Source organism: Dendropsophus ebraccatus, chromosome 4 (genome assembly GCF_027789765.1).
Source record: "Dendropsophus ebraccatus isolate aDenEbr1 chromosome 4, aDenEbr1.pat, whole genome shotgun sequence".
NCBI classification, from domain to species: Eukaryota; Metazoa; Chordata; class Amphibia; order Anura; family Hylidae; genus Dendropsophus; species Dendropsophus ebraccatus.
This window is the reverse complement of record NC_091457.1, coordinates 4,006,471-4,021,627: the sequence shown is the minus strand read 5'-3', so window position 1 is coordinate 4,021,627 and position 15,157 is coordinate 4,006,471. Positions and strand designations below refer to the sequence as shown.

The following is a 15,157-nucleotide window of genomic DNA, read 5'->3' as shown; positions in this document are numbered from 1 at the left end:
GGTTCTGGGGGTCTCCATACAGAGGTGCAGGGTTCTGGGGGTCTCCATACAGAGGTGCAGGGTTCTGGGGGTCTCCATACAGAGGTGCCGGGTTCTGGGGGTCTCCATACAGAGGTGCGTGGTTCTGGGGGTCTCCATACAGAGGTGCAGGGTTCTGGGGGTCTCCATACAGAGGTGCAGGGGTTCTGGGGGTCTCCATACAGAGGTGCAGGGGTTCTGGGGGTCTCCATACAGAGGTGTGGGGTTCTGGGGATCTCCATACAGAGGTGTTGGATTCTGGGGGTCTCCATACAGAGGTGCAGGGTTCTAGGTGTCTCCATACAGAGGTGCGGGGTTCTGGGGGTCTCCATACAGAGGTGCAGGGTTCTAGGTGTCTCCATACAGAGATGCGGGGTTCTGGGGGTCTCCATACAGAGGTGCAGGGTTCTAGGTGTCTCCATACAGAGGTGCGGGGTTCTGGCGGTCTCCATACAGAGGTGCAGGGTTCTAGGTGTCTCCATACAGCGGTGCGTGGTTCTGGGGGTCTCCAAACAGAGGTGCGGGGTTCTGGGGACCTCCATACAGAAGTGTGGGGTTCTGGGGGTCTCCATACAGCTGTAGGTTATTATTGCAGGTTACAGTTCCCCCCCCCCCCTATAGAGTTATTATTGCAGGTTACAGTCCCCCCCCCTATGGAGTTATTATTGCAGGTTACAGTCCCCCCCCCCTATAGAGTTATTATTGCAGGTTACAGTCCCCCCCCCCTATAGAGTTATTATTGCAGGTTACAGTTCCCCCCCCCCCCTATAGAGTTATTATTGCAGGTTACAGTCCCCCCCCCTATAGAGTTATTATTGCAGGTTACAGTCCCCCCCCCCTATAGAGTTATTATTGCAGGTTACAGCCCCCCCCTATAGAGTTATTATTGCAGGTTACAGCCCCCCCTATAGAGTTATTATTGCAGGTTACAGTCCCCCCCCCCCTATAGAGTTATTATTGCAGGTTACAGCCCCCCCCCCTATAGAGTTATTATTGCAGGTTACAGTCCCCCCCCTATAGAGTTATTATTGCAGGTTACAATTCCCCCCCCCCCCTATAGAGTTATTATTGCAGGTTACAGCCCCCCCCCCCCTATAGAGTTATTATTGCAGGTTACAGTCCCCCCCCTATAGAGTTATTATTGCAGGTTACATCCCCTCCATCCTGAGTGACCGTGTCCTTGGTTTTCCCGCATTCCTCTCGCTGCCTGACCGCTCCTGTGGACGTCACTGCTCCGGCTCATTGCCCGTCAATGCTGGCAGGACCTGTGATCGGCCCCGATCTGGGAACGTTCTCTCCTCACATAGCAACCTGGGAAGAGAGCTCACGTTTGTTTGTGAGCTACCCCCCAGTGGGGACAGCACGTGCCTCGCACCTCATTGTTGTCCTGTCTAATCTGACGGCTGTATGAGATCCTGATACCAGATACTCCTGTACGCCACTGTTATAGGAGCAAAACAATTATCAGCAGGATCCCTTACACACCAGATACCAGCGCCTCATCATGGACCTCTTTTCTTTAAGGGTCAGGAGTCTGCTATTATGGTTTTAGACAAAGTGTCACAGAATGGGGCAAGGTCACATTGGGTGTCAGTGATCCGTCGGGGCGTGAGCAAACCGTTGGGGGGAAGGAGCGAACCGTCATGGTGTCAGTGATCTGTCCGGAGGTAACTGATCTATCGGGGTGTGGGCGATCTATTGGGGTGGGCTTCTGGCAGTGGCCCTTGTGGGTCTTCAGAAGATGGGATCTGCTCTTCCCGGGTGTTGGGCATCCTCAGAAGACGTGATCTGCTGTTCCTGGGTGTTGTGGGTCTTCAGAAGACGTGATCTGCTTTTCCCAGGTGTCGGGTGTCTTCAGAAGACATGATCTGCTGCTGTCGGTTGTTGTGTTTTCAGAAGATGTGATCTGCTCTTCCCGGGCATCTTTAGAAGACATGAACTGCTGTTCCCGGGTGTTGTGGATCTTCAGAAGATGTGATTTACTTTTAGCGGGTGTCGTGGGTCTTCAAAAGACATGATCTGCTGTTCCCGGGTGTCGTGGGTCTTCAGAAGATGTAAATTACTTTTCCTGGGTGTCGTGGGTCTTCAGAAGATGTGATCTGCTGTTCCCAGGTGTAGTGGGTCTTCAGAAGATGTGATCTACTGTTCCCAGGTGTTGGGCTTCTTCAGAAGACGTCATCTGCTCTTCCCGGGTGTTGGGCTTCTTCAGAAGACGTCATCTGCTCTTCCCGGGTGTTGGGCTTCTTCAGAAGACGTCATCTGCTCTTCCCGGGTGTTGGGCTTCTTCAGAAGACGTCATCTGCTCTTCCCAGGTGTTGGGCTTCTTCAGAAGACGTCATCTGCTCTTCCCGGGTGTTGGGCTTCTTCAGAAGACGTCATCTGCTCTTCCCGGGTGTTGGGCTTCTTCAGAAGACGTCATCTGCTCTTCCCGGGTGTTGGGCTTTTTCAGAAGACGTCATCTGCTCTTCCCGGGTGTTGGGCGTTCTCCTAATTGTTTGTGCCTAAAATTAATAGAAAAAGGTTCTTATTCCCCATAAACCTTGGCTTTTGTGGTCGGCCCAGTCATGCTATTAAATTAATGTATTTGCACAGAAAATTTCAAAGAAATTCTTAAACAGTAAGCTTCTGGAACCATGAGAACTACCAAGAAGCTTCTAGAACTGCCCGTAATTGCCTGGAACCTTCTGGTACTGTCCCACACGTGCACACAGCAGGAGGAGTAGCAGTTTTGCTTAATCTGCGGCCAATTTATAAAGACGAGAATGGAGATAGTACTGTGGAAGCATCTGCTGAGGCCTTCAGAGCGTACTATGGCGCCATGCGGGGGATCAAGACCAATCTTGGGCGCCTTGTATCACATGTGATCACTGCAAGAAAAAGGAATGGCGGCAGAAGGCGCTCAGAACAGTCTGGTCGCAGGGTTTCCCTAGACAATCACAAGGCTGAAAACTGCTGCATAGGTCTGCAGGAGGACTGTATGTCGCAATGGTCTGCAGGAGGTGACTATGCCGCAGTGGTCCGCAGGAGGTGACTATGCCGCATTGGTCTGCAGGAGGACTGTATGCCGCAATGGTCCTCAGGAGGTGACTATGGCGCAGTGATCTGCAGGAAGTGACTGCCGCAATGGTCTGCAGGAAGTGACTATGCCGCAGTGGTCTGCAGGAGGACTGTATGCCGCAATGGTCTGCAGGAGGACTGTATGCCGCAGTGGTCTGCAGGAGGACTGTATGCCGCAGTAGTCTGCAGGAGGACTGTATGTCGCAGTGGTCTGCAGGAGGACTGTATGCCGCAATGGTCTGCAGGAGGTGACTATGCCGCAATGGTCTGCAGGAGGTGACTATGCCGCAATGGTCTGCAGGAGGTGACTATGCCGCAGTGGTCCTCAGGAGGTGACTATGCCGCAATGGTCTGCAGGAAGTGACTGTATGCCGCAATGGTCCTCAGGAGGTGACTATGGCGCAGTGATCTGCAGGAAGTGACTGTCGCAGTGGTCTGCAGGAAGTGACTGTCGCAGTGGTCTGCAGGAAGTGACTGTCGCAGTGGTCTGCAGGCGGTGACTATGGCGCAGTGGTCTGCAGGAAGTGACTGCCGCAGTGGTCTGCAGGAAGTGACTGTCGCAGTGGTCTGCAGGAAGTGACTGCCGCAGTGGTCTGCAGGAAGTGACTGTCGCAGTGGTCTGCAGGAAGTGACTGCCGCAGTGGTCTGCAGGAAGTGACTGCCGCAGTGGTCTGCAAATAACCTGAACGTGTGAACAGGCCCTAAGGCTCTTGGGCTGTGGCCTCTCAGGACGCAGGTTGCTAATGGCAACTGTCACTCACTGTCACTGTGTCTGTCGTCCTTTGCATCCTGAGCTTCCTGGTTCCTGAATAGAAGCCCTGGGGCAGCAGGTGAGCGAGCACAATGGTAATGGAGTCCGTGGGTGAGGTCACTGTCATGGCGGCCATTGGTGGTCACTCTCTGACCTTGGCAACAGGTGACATTGTATAGAATAGGTATTGTGATGTCATAGGGGTAAAGACGGGGGAGAGTGTCTCATGGTGAGAGTGCTGAGCTAATGACTGTCTCATGGTGAGAGTGCTGAGCTAATGACTGTCTCATGGTGAGAGTGCTGAGCTAATGACTGTCTCATGGTGAGAGTGCTGAGCTAATGACTGTCTCATGGTGAGAGTGCACATTGCACCCCCTGCCCCAGAGTCACAGTGTAGATGTAGATGTGTGTGATGGAAAGATCTACAATTTTTTGATAAAGGTTCTCAGTTCCTGATTGTGAAGCTGTCTCTCTCGCTGTGTCTCTCTCGCTGTGTCTCTCTCGCCGTGTCTCTCTCGTTGTGTCTCTCTCGTTGTGTCTCTTGCTGTCAGAGACTGGAGATACCCGGACATTACCGGGGGCCATGTACTTCTCACAGCTCAGGGTTTGTTACAGTGTGTCCTGTGCATCCTCCTCTGTCTCTCTTGCTGTGTTTCTCTGTCTCTCTTGCTGTGTCTCTCGGTCTCTCTTGCTGTGTCTCTCTTGCTGTGTCTCTCGGTCTCTCTTGCTGTGTCTCTCGGTCTCTCTTGCTGTCTCTCTCTTTCTCTCTCTCTCTCTTGCTGTGTCTCTCTCTTTCTTTCTCTCTCTCTCTTGCTGTGTGTGTGTGTGTCTCTCTCTCTCTCTCTCTCTCTCTCCCCCCCTCTCCCCTCTCTCTCTCTCTCTTTCTTTCTCTCTCTCTCTCTCTGTTTCTCTCTCGCTGTCAGAGACTGGAGATACCCGGACATTACCGGGGGCCGTGTACTTCTCACAGCTCAGGGTTTGTTACAGTGTGTCCTGTCCATCCTCCTGTGTCTCTCTTGCTGTGTCTCTCTGTCTCTCTTGCTGTGTCTCTCTGTCTCTCTTGCTGTGTCTCTCTTGCTGTGTCTCTCGGTTTCTCTTGCTGTGTCTCTCGGTCTCTCTTGCTGTGTCTCTCTTTCTTTCTCTCTCTCTTGCTGTGTGTGTCTCTCTCTCTCTCTCTCTCTCTCTCTCTCTCTCTCTCTCCCCCTCTCCCCTCTCTCTCTCTCTCTTTCTCTCTCTCTCTCTGTTTCTCTCTCGCTGTCAGTGACTGGAGATACCCGGACTTTATCGGGGGCCGTGTACTTCTCACAGCTCAGGGTTTGTTACAGTGTGTCCTGTCCATCATCATCATCCTCTCTCTGGCAGGGAATGTGCACATCACCTTCTTGCTGACAGTCTCCAGCTTTCTGTTGTGTCTCTACATGGCGGTGGATTTCACTGTCCGGCCGGGGGAGCCATCACTTTAAGACATTCCTGGTGTTTTGTGTCCGATACTATCCGCAAACATTGATGGGGACCGGGCGCACCCTGGGTTTTGTCTGATACTCGGACTGACGTCAGGGGCTGAGATACCTTAGATACCTGTGAGGATAGCAACGCAAATACCAGTGACTGCCGATCACTACCCTCACCATCCGCTGCCGTCACATGATCAGTGAGGGGGAGAGAGTGCACGGACTGCAGATCACTACTACTCCCATCACCATCCGCTGCCGTCACATGATCAGTTAGGGGGAGAGAGTGCACGGACTGCAGATCACTACTACTCCCCTCACCATCTGCTGCCGTCACATGAGCAGGAGCGTGCACAGACTGTAGACCACTACTACTACCCTCACCATCCGCTGCCGTCACATGATCAGTGAGGAGGAGTGTGCATGAACCACAGATCCCTACTACTACTCTCACCATCTTCTGCTGTCACATGAGGAGGAGCGTGCACTGACTGCAGATCACTGCTGCCGACTGCTGTCACATGGTCAGTGTCCTAGTCCTGCTGGCTCCTCCCCCATTGGCTGCCATCCTTATGGCTCCTCCCCCATAGGTCGGGGTCCTGCGGTGCGGTGGGCGCGGTCACTGTGATGTGGGTCCTGTGTGCGCTCAGGATTACGGAGACAATGTGAGGTGGTGAGGACGCTGTTTGCCTTCATGGCTGCTGATCATCTGATCCTTCTTGTGTTTATGGAGCTTAGTCCATTGCACATGTCATCTCCTCCGTCCACTGGTGACATCATCAAGGGAATCTGCCAAATACTGACCCGCCATGTAGTATGGGGTCCGGTGTACTATAATACCGCCCTGTACAAGGAGAAGATGTCCCGCCATGTAGTATAGCTATGGGGTCCTGGCTCAGGTGTACTATAATACCGCCCTGTACAAGGAGAAGATGTCCCGCCATGTAGTGTAGGTATGGGGTCAGGGCTCAGGTGTACTGTAATACTGCCCCTGTACAAGGAGAAGATGTCCTGCCATGTAGCATAGCTATGGAGTCAGGTGTACTATAATACCACCCTGTACAAGGGGAAGATGTCCCGCCATGTAGTATAGCTATGGAGTCTGGGCTCAGGTATACTATAATACTGCCCTGTACAAGGAGAAGATATCCCGCCATGTAGTATTGCTATGGGGTCCTGGCTCAGGTATACTATAATACCGCCCTGTACTAGGGGAAGATGTCCCGCCATGTAGTATAGCTATGTGGTCCTGGCTCAGGTATACTATAATACCGCCCTGTACTAGGGGAAGATGTCCCGCCATGTAGTATAGCTATGGAGTCAGGTGTACTATAATACCGCCCTGTACTAGGGGAAGATGTCCCGCCATGTAGTATAGCTATGGGGTCCTGGCTCAGGTGTACCATAATACCGCCCTGTACAAGGAGAAGAGGTCCCGCCATGTAGTGTAGGTATTGGGTCAGGGCTCAGGTGTACTTTAATACTGCCCCTGTACAAGGAGAAGATGTCCCGCCATGTAGTATAGCTATGGAGTCAAGTGTACTATAATACCGCCCTGTACAAGGGGAAGATGTCCCGCCATGTAGTATAGCTATGGGGTGCTGGCTCAGGTATACTATAATACCACCCTGTACAAGGGGAAGATGTCCCGCCATGTAGTATAGCCATAGGGTCTGGGCTCAGGTGTACTATAATACTGCCCTGTACAAGGGGAAGATGTGCCGCCATGTAGTATAGCTATGGAGTCAGGTATACTATAATACCGCCCTGTACAAGAGGAAGATATCCCGCCATGTAGTATAGCTATAGGGTCCTGGCTCAGGTGTACTATAATACTGCCCTGTACAAGGGGAAGATGTGCCGCCATGTAGTATAGCTATGGAGTCAGGTGTACTATAATACCGCCCTGTACAAGAGGAAGATATCCCGCCATGTAGTATAGCTATAGGGTCCTGGCTCAGGTGTACTATAATACCACCCTGTACAAGGGAAAGATGTCCCGCCATGTAGTATAGGTATGGGCTCAGGTGTACTGTAATACCTCCCTGTACAAGGATAAGATGTCCCGCCATGTAGTATAGCTATGGGGTCCTGGCTCAGGTATACTATAATACCGCCCTGTACAAGGGAAAGATGTCCCACCATGTAGTATAGGTATGGGCTCAGGTGTACTGTAATACCGCCCTGTACAAGGGGAAGATGTCCCACCATGTAGTATAGCTATAGGGTCTGGGCTCAGGTATACTATAATACCGCCCTGTACAAGAGTAAGATGTCCCGCCATGTAGTATAGGTATGGGCTCAGGTGTACTGTAATACCGCCCTGTACAAGGGGAAGATGTCCCGTCATGTAGTATAGCTATGGAGTCTGGGCTCAGGTGTACTATAATACCGCCCTGTACAAGGGGAAGATGTCCCGCCATGTAGTATAGCTATGGAGTCTGGGCTCAGGTATACTATAATACCGCCCTGTACAAGGAGAAGATGTCCTGCCATGTAGTATAGCTATAGGGGCTGGGCTCAGGTGTACTATAATACCACCCTGTACAAGAAGAAAATGTCCCGCCATGTAGTGTAGGTATGGGCTCAGGTGTACTGTAATACCGCCCTGTACAAGGGTAAGATGTCCCACCATGTAGTATAGCTGTGTGGGTGTACTATAATACCTCAGGTATACTATAATACCGCCCTGTACAGCACTGTCTGTGGTCTCGTTTCGCTATTTACCGTCTGCGGAGTCCAGATCCTGTGCTAATATTTAATAACCTTTATCCCATGGTTCTCACTAATCTCCATTGTCTCTTCCTAGAACAGTAAAGCTGGAGCTCCACCTGCTGGACAGATTGAGGTAGTACAGGATCAGTGAGGGAAAGCCGTAGGCTAAGCAGATGAAGAGCTGACAATATACAGGTCCGTCCAGTAACTGCATCCACTGTATACACAGCTCTATGCCGCACCGCTGTAGAGTGCATGGCGTAAGCACCACATATCCCAGAATGCCCCACCTCTGGGCATGCTCCATACAGGCACCTGCAGGGATAGTACATGCAGCCCGAGAGGAAATCAGCAGAATGGTGAGTGGAGCTCTAGAGGTGACTGGAGTATCAGTGGTGCTGGATAACTAAACCTGTAGTGATGTGGCGTGTCACCCATAACAGCAGAGCTCATATATACAGCCTCCGTCATTCGAACGATTTAACGATAATCTGAACGATAATTTATGGGTGCAGCACAGGAGAAGCTCTGGAGACAGGAGTAACAGGGATCACTAGATAAATGCTACACAGGAGAATCCTGTATACCGGTCACGGGTTACTCCTATATCCTCCGCCATTGTCTTGTATCTGCCCTGTATACCGTCCCTGGGTTACACCTATATCCTCCGTCATTGTCTTGTATCCGCCTTGTATCCTGTCCCCGGGTTACACTTATATCCTCCGCCATTGTCTTGTATCCGCCATGTATACCGTCCCTGGGTTACACCTATATCCTCCGCCATTGTCTTGTATCCGTCATGTATACCGTCCCTGGGTTACACCTAGATCCTCCTCCATTGTCTTGTATCCGCCCTGTATACCGTCCCTGGGTTACACCTAGATCTTTCGCCATTGTCTTGTATCCGCCCTGTATACCGTCCCTGGGTTACACCTATATCCTCCGCCATTGTCTTGTATCCGCCCTGTATAACGTCCCTGGGTTACACCTATATCCTCCGCCATTGTCTTGTATGCGCCCTGTATACTGTCCCCGGGTTACACCTATATTCTCCGACATTGTCTTGTATCTGCCCTGTATACCATCCCTCGGTTTCACCTATATCCTCCGCCATTGTCTTGTATGCTCCCTGTATACCGTCCCTGGGTTACACCTATATCCTCCGCCATTGTCTTGTATGCGCCCTGTATACTGTCCCCGGGTTACACCTATATTCTCCGACATTGTCTTGTATCCGCCCTGTATACCGTCCCTGGGTTACACCTAGATCTTTCGCCATTGTCTTGTATCCGCCCTGTATACCGTCCCTGGGTTACACCTATATCCTCCGCCATTGTCTTGTATCCGCCCTGTATAACGTCCCTGGGTTACACCTATATCCTCCGCCATTGTCTTGTATGCGCCCTGTATACTGTCCCCGGGTTACACCTATATTCTCCGACATTGTCTTGTATCTGCCCTGTATACCATCCCTCGGTTTCACCTATATCCTCCGCCATTGTCTTGTATGCTCCCTGTATACCGTCCCTGGGTTACACCTATATCCTCCGCCATTGTCTTGTATGCGCCCTGTATACTGTCCCCGGGTTACACCTATATTCTCCGACATTGTCTTGTATCCGCCCTGTATACCGTCCCCGGGTTACACCTATATCCTCCGCCATTGTCTTGTATGCGCCCTGTATACTGTCCCCGGGTTACACCTATATTCTCCGACATTGTCTTGTATGCGCCCTGTATACTGTCCCTGGGTTACACTTATATCCTCCGCCATTGTCTTGTATGCGCCCTGTATACCGTCCCTGGGTTACACTTATATCCTCCGCCATTGTCTTGTATCCGCCCTGTATACCGTCCCCGGGTTACACCTATATCCTCCGCCATTGTCTTGTATGCGCCCTGTATACTGTCCCCGGGTTACACCTATATTCTCCGACATTGTCTTGTATCCGCCCTGTATACCGTCCCCGGGTTACACCTATATCCTCCGCCATTGTCTTGTATCCCTGACAAGTAACCTTGTATTCAGCGAACAGTCTGCTCGTGAGTCAGGTGTCGCCATAGCCTCTTCTCTCCAGCCCTGATGAAGCTGAACTTTGCTAGAACTTATAAAGAGTCTTGGTTCCCGTCGGGTGTCTCAATGCTTCCCCCTCCCACAGCGCTGGTTGTGGCCGCCACATGCTGCTTATATATTACTTTCATATGAACTTTCATGACGTTACTTGTTGTCTGACCTAAAAATCACAAGGAAAAGTCCTAGAGAGTAGCGGTCCCAACACCCTGACGTGGTCCAGAATATAGAGATGGTGATGGGAATCTGTAGAGTGTTACATGTTACAGGTGTAGCACAGGAGAAGCTCTGGAGACAGCAGTGATTACAGGGATCAGTAGAGCATTATATGTTATAGGTGCAGCACAGGAGAAGCTCTGGAGACAGCAGTGGTTACAGGGATCAGTAGAGCATTATATGTTATAGGTGCAGCACAGGAGAAGCTCTGGAGACAGCAGTGGTTACAGGAATCAGTAGATGGATGCAGCACAGGAGAAGCTCTGGAGACAGCAGTGGTTACAGGGATCAGTAGATGGTTGCAGCACAGGAGAAGCTCTGGAGACAGCAGGGAATACAGTGATCAGTAGATGGATGCAGCACAGGAGAAGCTCTGGAGACAGCAGTGATTACAGGGATCAGTAGATGGATGCAGCACAGGAGAAGCTCTGGAGACAGCAGTGATTACAGGGATCAGTAGATGGATGCAGCACAGGAGAAGCTCTGGAGACAGCAGTGATTACAGGGATCAGTAGAGCATTATATGTTATAGGTGCAGCACAGGAGAAGCTCTGGAGACAGCAGTGGTTACAGGAATCAGTAGATGGATGCAGCACAGGAGAAGCTCTGGAGACAGCAGTGGTTACAGGGATCAGTAGATGGTTGCAGCACAGGAGAAGCTCTGGAGACAGCAGGGAATACAGGGATCAGTAGAGCATTATATGTTATAGGTGCAGCACAGGAGAAGCTCTGGAGACAGCAATGATTACAGGGATCAGTAGAGCATTATATGTTATAGGTGCAGCACAGGAGAAGCTCTGGAGACAGCAGGGATTACAGGGATCAGTAGATGGATGCAGCACAGGAGAATCTCTGGAGACAGCAGTGATTACAGGGATCAGTAGAGCATTATATGTTATAGGTGCAGCACAGGAGAAGCTCTGGAGACAGCAGTGGTTACAGGGATCAGTAGAGCATTATATGTTATAGGTGCAGCACAGGAGAAGCTCTGGAGACAGCAGTGGTTACAGGGATCAGTAGAGCATTATATGTTATAGGTGCAGCACAGGAGAAGCTCTGGAGACAGCAGTGGTTACAGGGATCAGTAGAGCATTATATGTTATAGGTGCAGCTTGTACTGGATTTTATGCCCAGTCTGAGGAGGTGATGTGAGGATATCTGTGTGCTCCTCCGGGCTTCAGAGCTGCACTTCAGTTTATTCAGCCCTCAGGACAGGAGGACCAGGTGTGGAGACTCCAGGGTTACATGGGATCTGCGGCGGTTCTGTCTGTGACCGGTTACTGATTACCTGCGAGGAGGAATGTCCATTAATGTTGTACTAGAGGAGTAAGCCGGCGGTGAGAGGCCGCGGTGGGTGGAGCTTAGCTTCGCTGCCCCGTAGATATATATCGCAGCAGATTCCTCTCCAGGATCAGCAGAATGTAACATAGAGACTGTGGCCGCCCCTGCCCGTAGTATCTGCGGTGTACCCCCATGGCGTCTCCCCCACATACACATCTTCTTATCATCTTTCCTTGTTGTGAAGATGCTGAGCTCTGAAGGACGAGATGCTGGAAGGAAGATGGCTTCCCAGTGGCCGCGGAGCAGCAGTGCCGAGAACAAAGTGCCGCATACCCGCATGGACGATGAGGCCGCCATCCAGGTACCTTCAGTTTCCTCCTCTTCTCTCGCTGTCCTGGACGCTTTCTTCTCCCCCCTTCTCTCCATTTTCTTATGTCTCAGCCTCCTCTTCTCTAACTGTCCTGAACTCTTCTTCTCCCACTTTTTTTTTCTTTTTTTTTTTTTTCTTGGCTTCTTCCTCTTCTTTTTTTCTTTCTTTGTACAGAGTTTGCCCTGGTGACCTCCGTCTCTTCTCTCTCTCTGTCCTCACCTCCTCCGTCTCTTCTCTCTCTCTGTCCTGACCTCCTCCGTCTCTTCTCTCTCTCTCTCTGTCCTGACCTCCTCCGTCTCTTCTCTCTCTCTCTCTCTCTCTCTCTCTCTATCTGTCCTCACCTCCTCTGTGTCTCTCTCTCTCTCTCTCTCTCTCTCTCTCTCTCTCTCTCTCTCTGTCCTCACCTCCTCCGTCTCTGCCCCAGTATCCTATGTCCAGAGTACCCGGACTAATGCCCCCTCCTCATTACTGCCCCAGTATCCTATGTCCAGAGTATTTAATGTAACTTCTTTGTTTCAGCAAATCTACACCTTTGGTAAGAAGTTGGGACAGGGAAGCTTTGGAGTTGTCATTGAAGCCACCCACGGGGAGAGTGGCAAGAAGTGGGCTATCAAAAAGGTCAATAGAGAAAAGGTAAAGCCTTGGTTCTGTGTCCCTCTAAATCAGGGATGGGGAACCTTCAGCCCTCCAGCTGTTGTAAAACTACAGTTCTCATCCAGCCTGGAGAGCCGAAGCTTTGCTGGAACAGCTGAAAGGCAGCAGGTTCCCCTGTCTCCGATCTAAGTAGATGGTGACTGGCGATTTATCACATCCGAGAAATACAACTGACTTCTGCTACCCCCAGCAGACCCTGCCCCCCATCACTACTCCCAGCAGACCCTGCCCCCATCACTACTCCCAGCAGTCCCTGCCCCCCCAGCAGTCCTTCCCCCCATTACTACTCCCAGAAGTCCCTGCCCCCATTACTACTCCCAGCAGTCCCTGCCCCCCATTACTACTCCCAGAAGTCCCTGCCCCCAGCAGACCCTGCCCCCCATTACTACTCCCAGCAGTCGCTGCCCCCCCCAGCAGTCCCTGCCCCCCATTACTACTCCCAGCAGTCCCTGCCCCCCCCAGCAGTCCCTGCCCCCATCACTACTCCCAGAAGTCCCTGCCCCCATCACAACTCCCAGCAGACCCTGCCCCCCATCACTACTTCCAGCAGTCCCTGCCCCCCAGCAGTCCTTCCCCCCCATTACTACTCCCAGCAGTCCCTGCCCCCCCCCAGCAGTCCCTGCCCCCCATTACTACTCCCAGAAGTCCCTGCCCCCAGCAGACCCTGCCCCCCATTACTACTCCCAGCAGTCCCTGCCCCCCCAGCAGTCCCTGCCCCCCATTACTACTCCCAGAAGTCAATGCCCCCCATTACTACTCCCAGCAGTCCCTGCCCCCCCCAGCAGTCCCTGCCCCCATTACTACTCCCAGAAGTCCCTGCCCCCCCAGCAGACCCTGCCCCCCATCACTACTCCCAGAAGTCCCTGCCCCCCCCATTACTACCCCCAGCAGACCCTGCCCCCCATTACTACTCCCAGAAGTCTTTCCCCCCATTACTACCCCCAGCAGACCCTGCCCCCCCATTACTACTCCCAGAAGTCTTCCCCCCCCATTACTACTCCCAGCAGTCCCTGCCCCCCCATTACTACTCCCAGCAGTCTTCCCCCCCCCCCCCCCCCCCATTACTACTCCCAGCAATCTCCCCCCCCCCCAATTACTACTCCCAGCAGATCATGCACCCCACTCCTCAGCTTTGTGTTCCCTGTAAGTCCTCTTTCTCTGACACTTTCCTTTTTCACAGGCCGGAAGTTCCGCTGTCAAATTGCTGGAGCGGGAGGTTTCCATCTTGAAAACAGTGAATCACAATCACATCATCCACCTGGAGGAAGTGTTTGAGACTCCCAAGGTGTGTAGCCTTAGTCTTCTGTCCTAGAGCTGGAGTATTACAGGTTCTAGACTATAAGCCAGAGTCACCCTGTATGATCTCCGGCCCAGCTCTGTGCTGAACCTTGTTTTTTTGTTATGTTTTTTTATAGTTCAAACATTTTATTGAGTTTTCACATAATATAACATTGGTATAGAAGAAAAGTATCAGTAGCAGTATAGGTTTACGAATATACATAACTAATAAAACAAGGCCGACAATAATAACTAAACCTTACCCCACTTATACATAGAATATAGATAGTAGATATATGGTGCTACTTATCATAAGAACATAGAGTACAAAGCAAAGCTTACAACAATGGATCCCGGGTGTCGGCAGCCGACATCTTATAATACCAGGTGGTTGAGGTAAAGTGAGACATGATAGGGCGTCTTTCTGCTTGGATAGGATGGTGCGACATGGGATCATCCACAGGTCCAGGGTCACCATGGAATATATAATTGATTGGATCCAGAGGAATTGTGAGCGACCACATGTCACGTATAAAGGATTTCACTAGGAGCCAATAGGATTGTACTGAGTTACAAAGCCACAAACAGTGGAAGAGGTCGCCTGCGGCTCATCACATTTGGGACATTTTTTCAGATAGTTTTCTAGAGAGTAAGTAAAGGAACGGTCACAGGCGTATACTGCTTTATGGAGGATTCAGAAGTGAAGTTCTCTTAGCTTTACACTGGGAGTTGCTGTACGGACTGAATGAATCCCTTTAAGTAGTTTAGTTTCTAAATCGTCTGAAGTCAGGACAGAAAAGGAGGAGAAGACTTGTCAATGGAAACCAAGCAGAGGAGGTGGTAGAGTTGTGATAGGGGTAAGGGTGCAGGTAGGGAAATACTAAGGCTATGGAATTGTCCAGGTTTTTTAGCAGATGCAATAGAGGAAACACGATTCACTATGTATTTTCGTATCCGGGTGTAATTTGTAAGTTGGTCTGAGGGCAGGTCGTATTTTATCTGAGTCTCAGGCCAAGACAGAAATGTTCCGTTTTCTAGGTCTAATAAATGGCCGAGATGGTGGATCTGTTTATGTTTCCACATAGAGAAGTCAGAGGGAATAGATCCTTGTGGAAAAGAAGGGGAGGACCACAAAGGGAAGAACTTAGATAAGCGGAAAGGCAGATTGTATAATTTACGTATATGTTTCCAGGATGCTGTAGTGTCTCGGAGGAGGATGTTTTGTTTCAGGAGAGGAGGTAACTCAGAGATTGTAGAGTTTAAGAGAGCGGATAGGGACCAGGGAGGATTCTAAG

General features: G+C 51.1%; 1 protein-coding gene across 4 annotated transcripts in view; it reads left to right on the top strand.

Moving 5' to 3' along the window:
- Positions 1 to 15,157, top strand: part of STK33 (serine/threonine kinase 33) — a 34,938-nt gene that overhangs the window by 6,738 nt on the left and 13,043 nt on the right. For 3 of the 4 annotated variants that reach the window (XM_069968022.1, XM_069968024.1, XM_069968023.1), the window contains exons 2-4: positions 11,805 to 11,921; positions 12,450 to 12,563; positions 13,765 to 13,869. In XM_069968022.1, the coding sequence (XP_069824123.1) occupies positions 11,805 to 11,921; positions 12,450 to 12,563; positions 13,765 to 13,869 (336 nt within the window). Of the gene's footprint in view, positions 1 to 8,160; positions 8,188 to 11,804; positions 11,922 to 12,449; positions 12,564 to 13,764; positions 13,870 to 15,157 lie in introns of those variants that run through there. The other variant, XM_069968025.1, reaches the window with a different exon arrangement.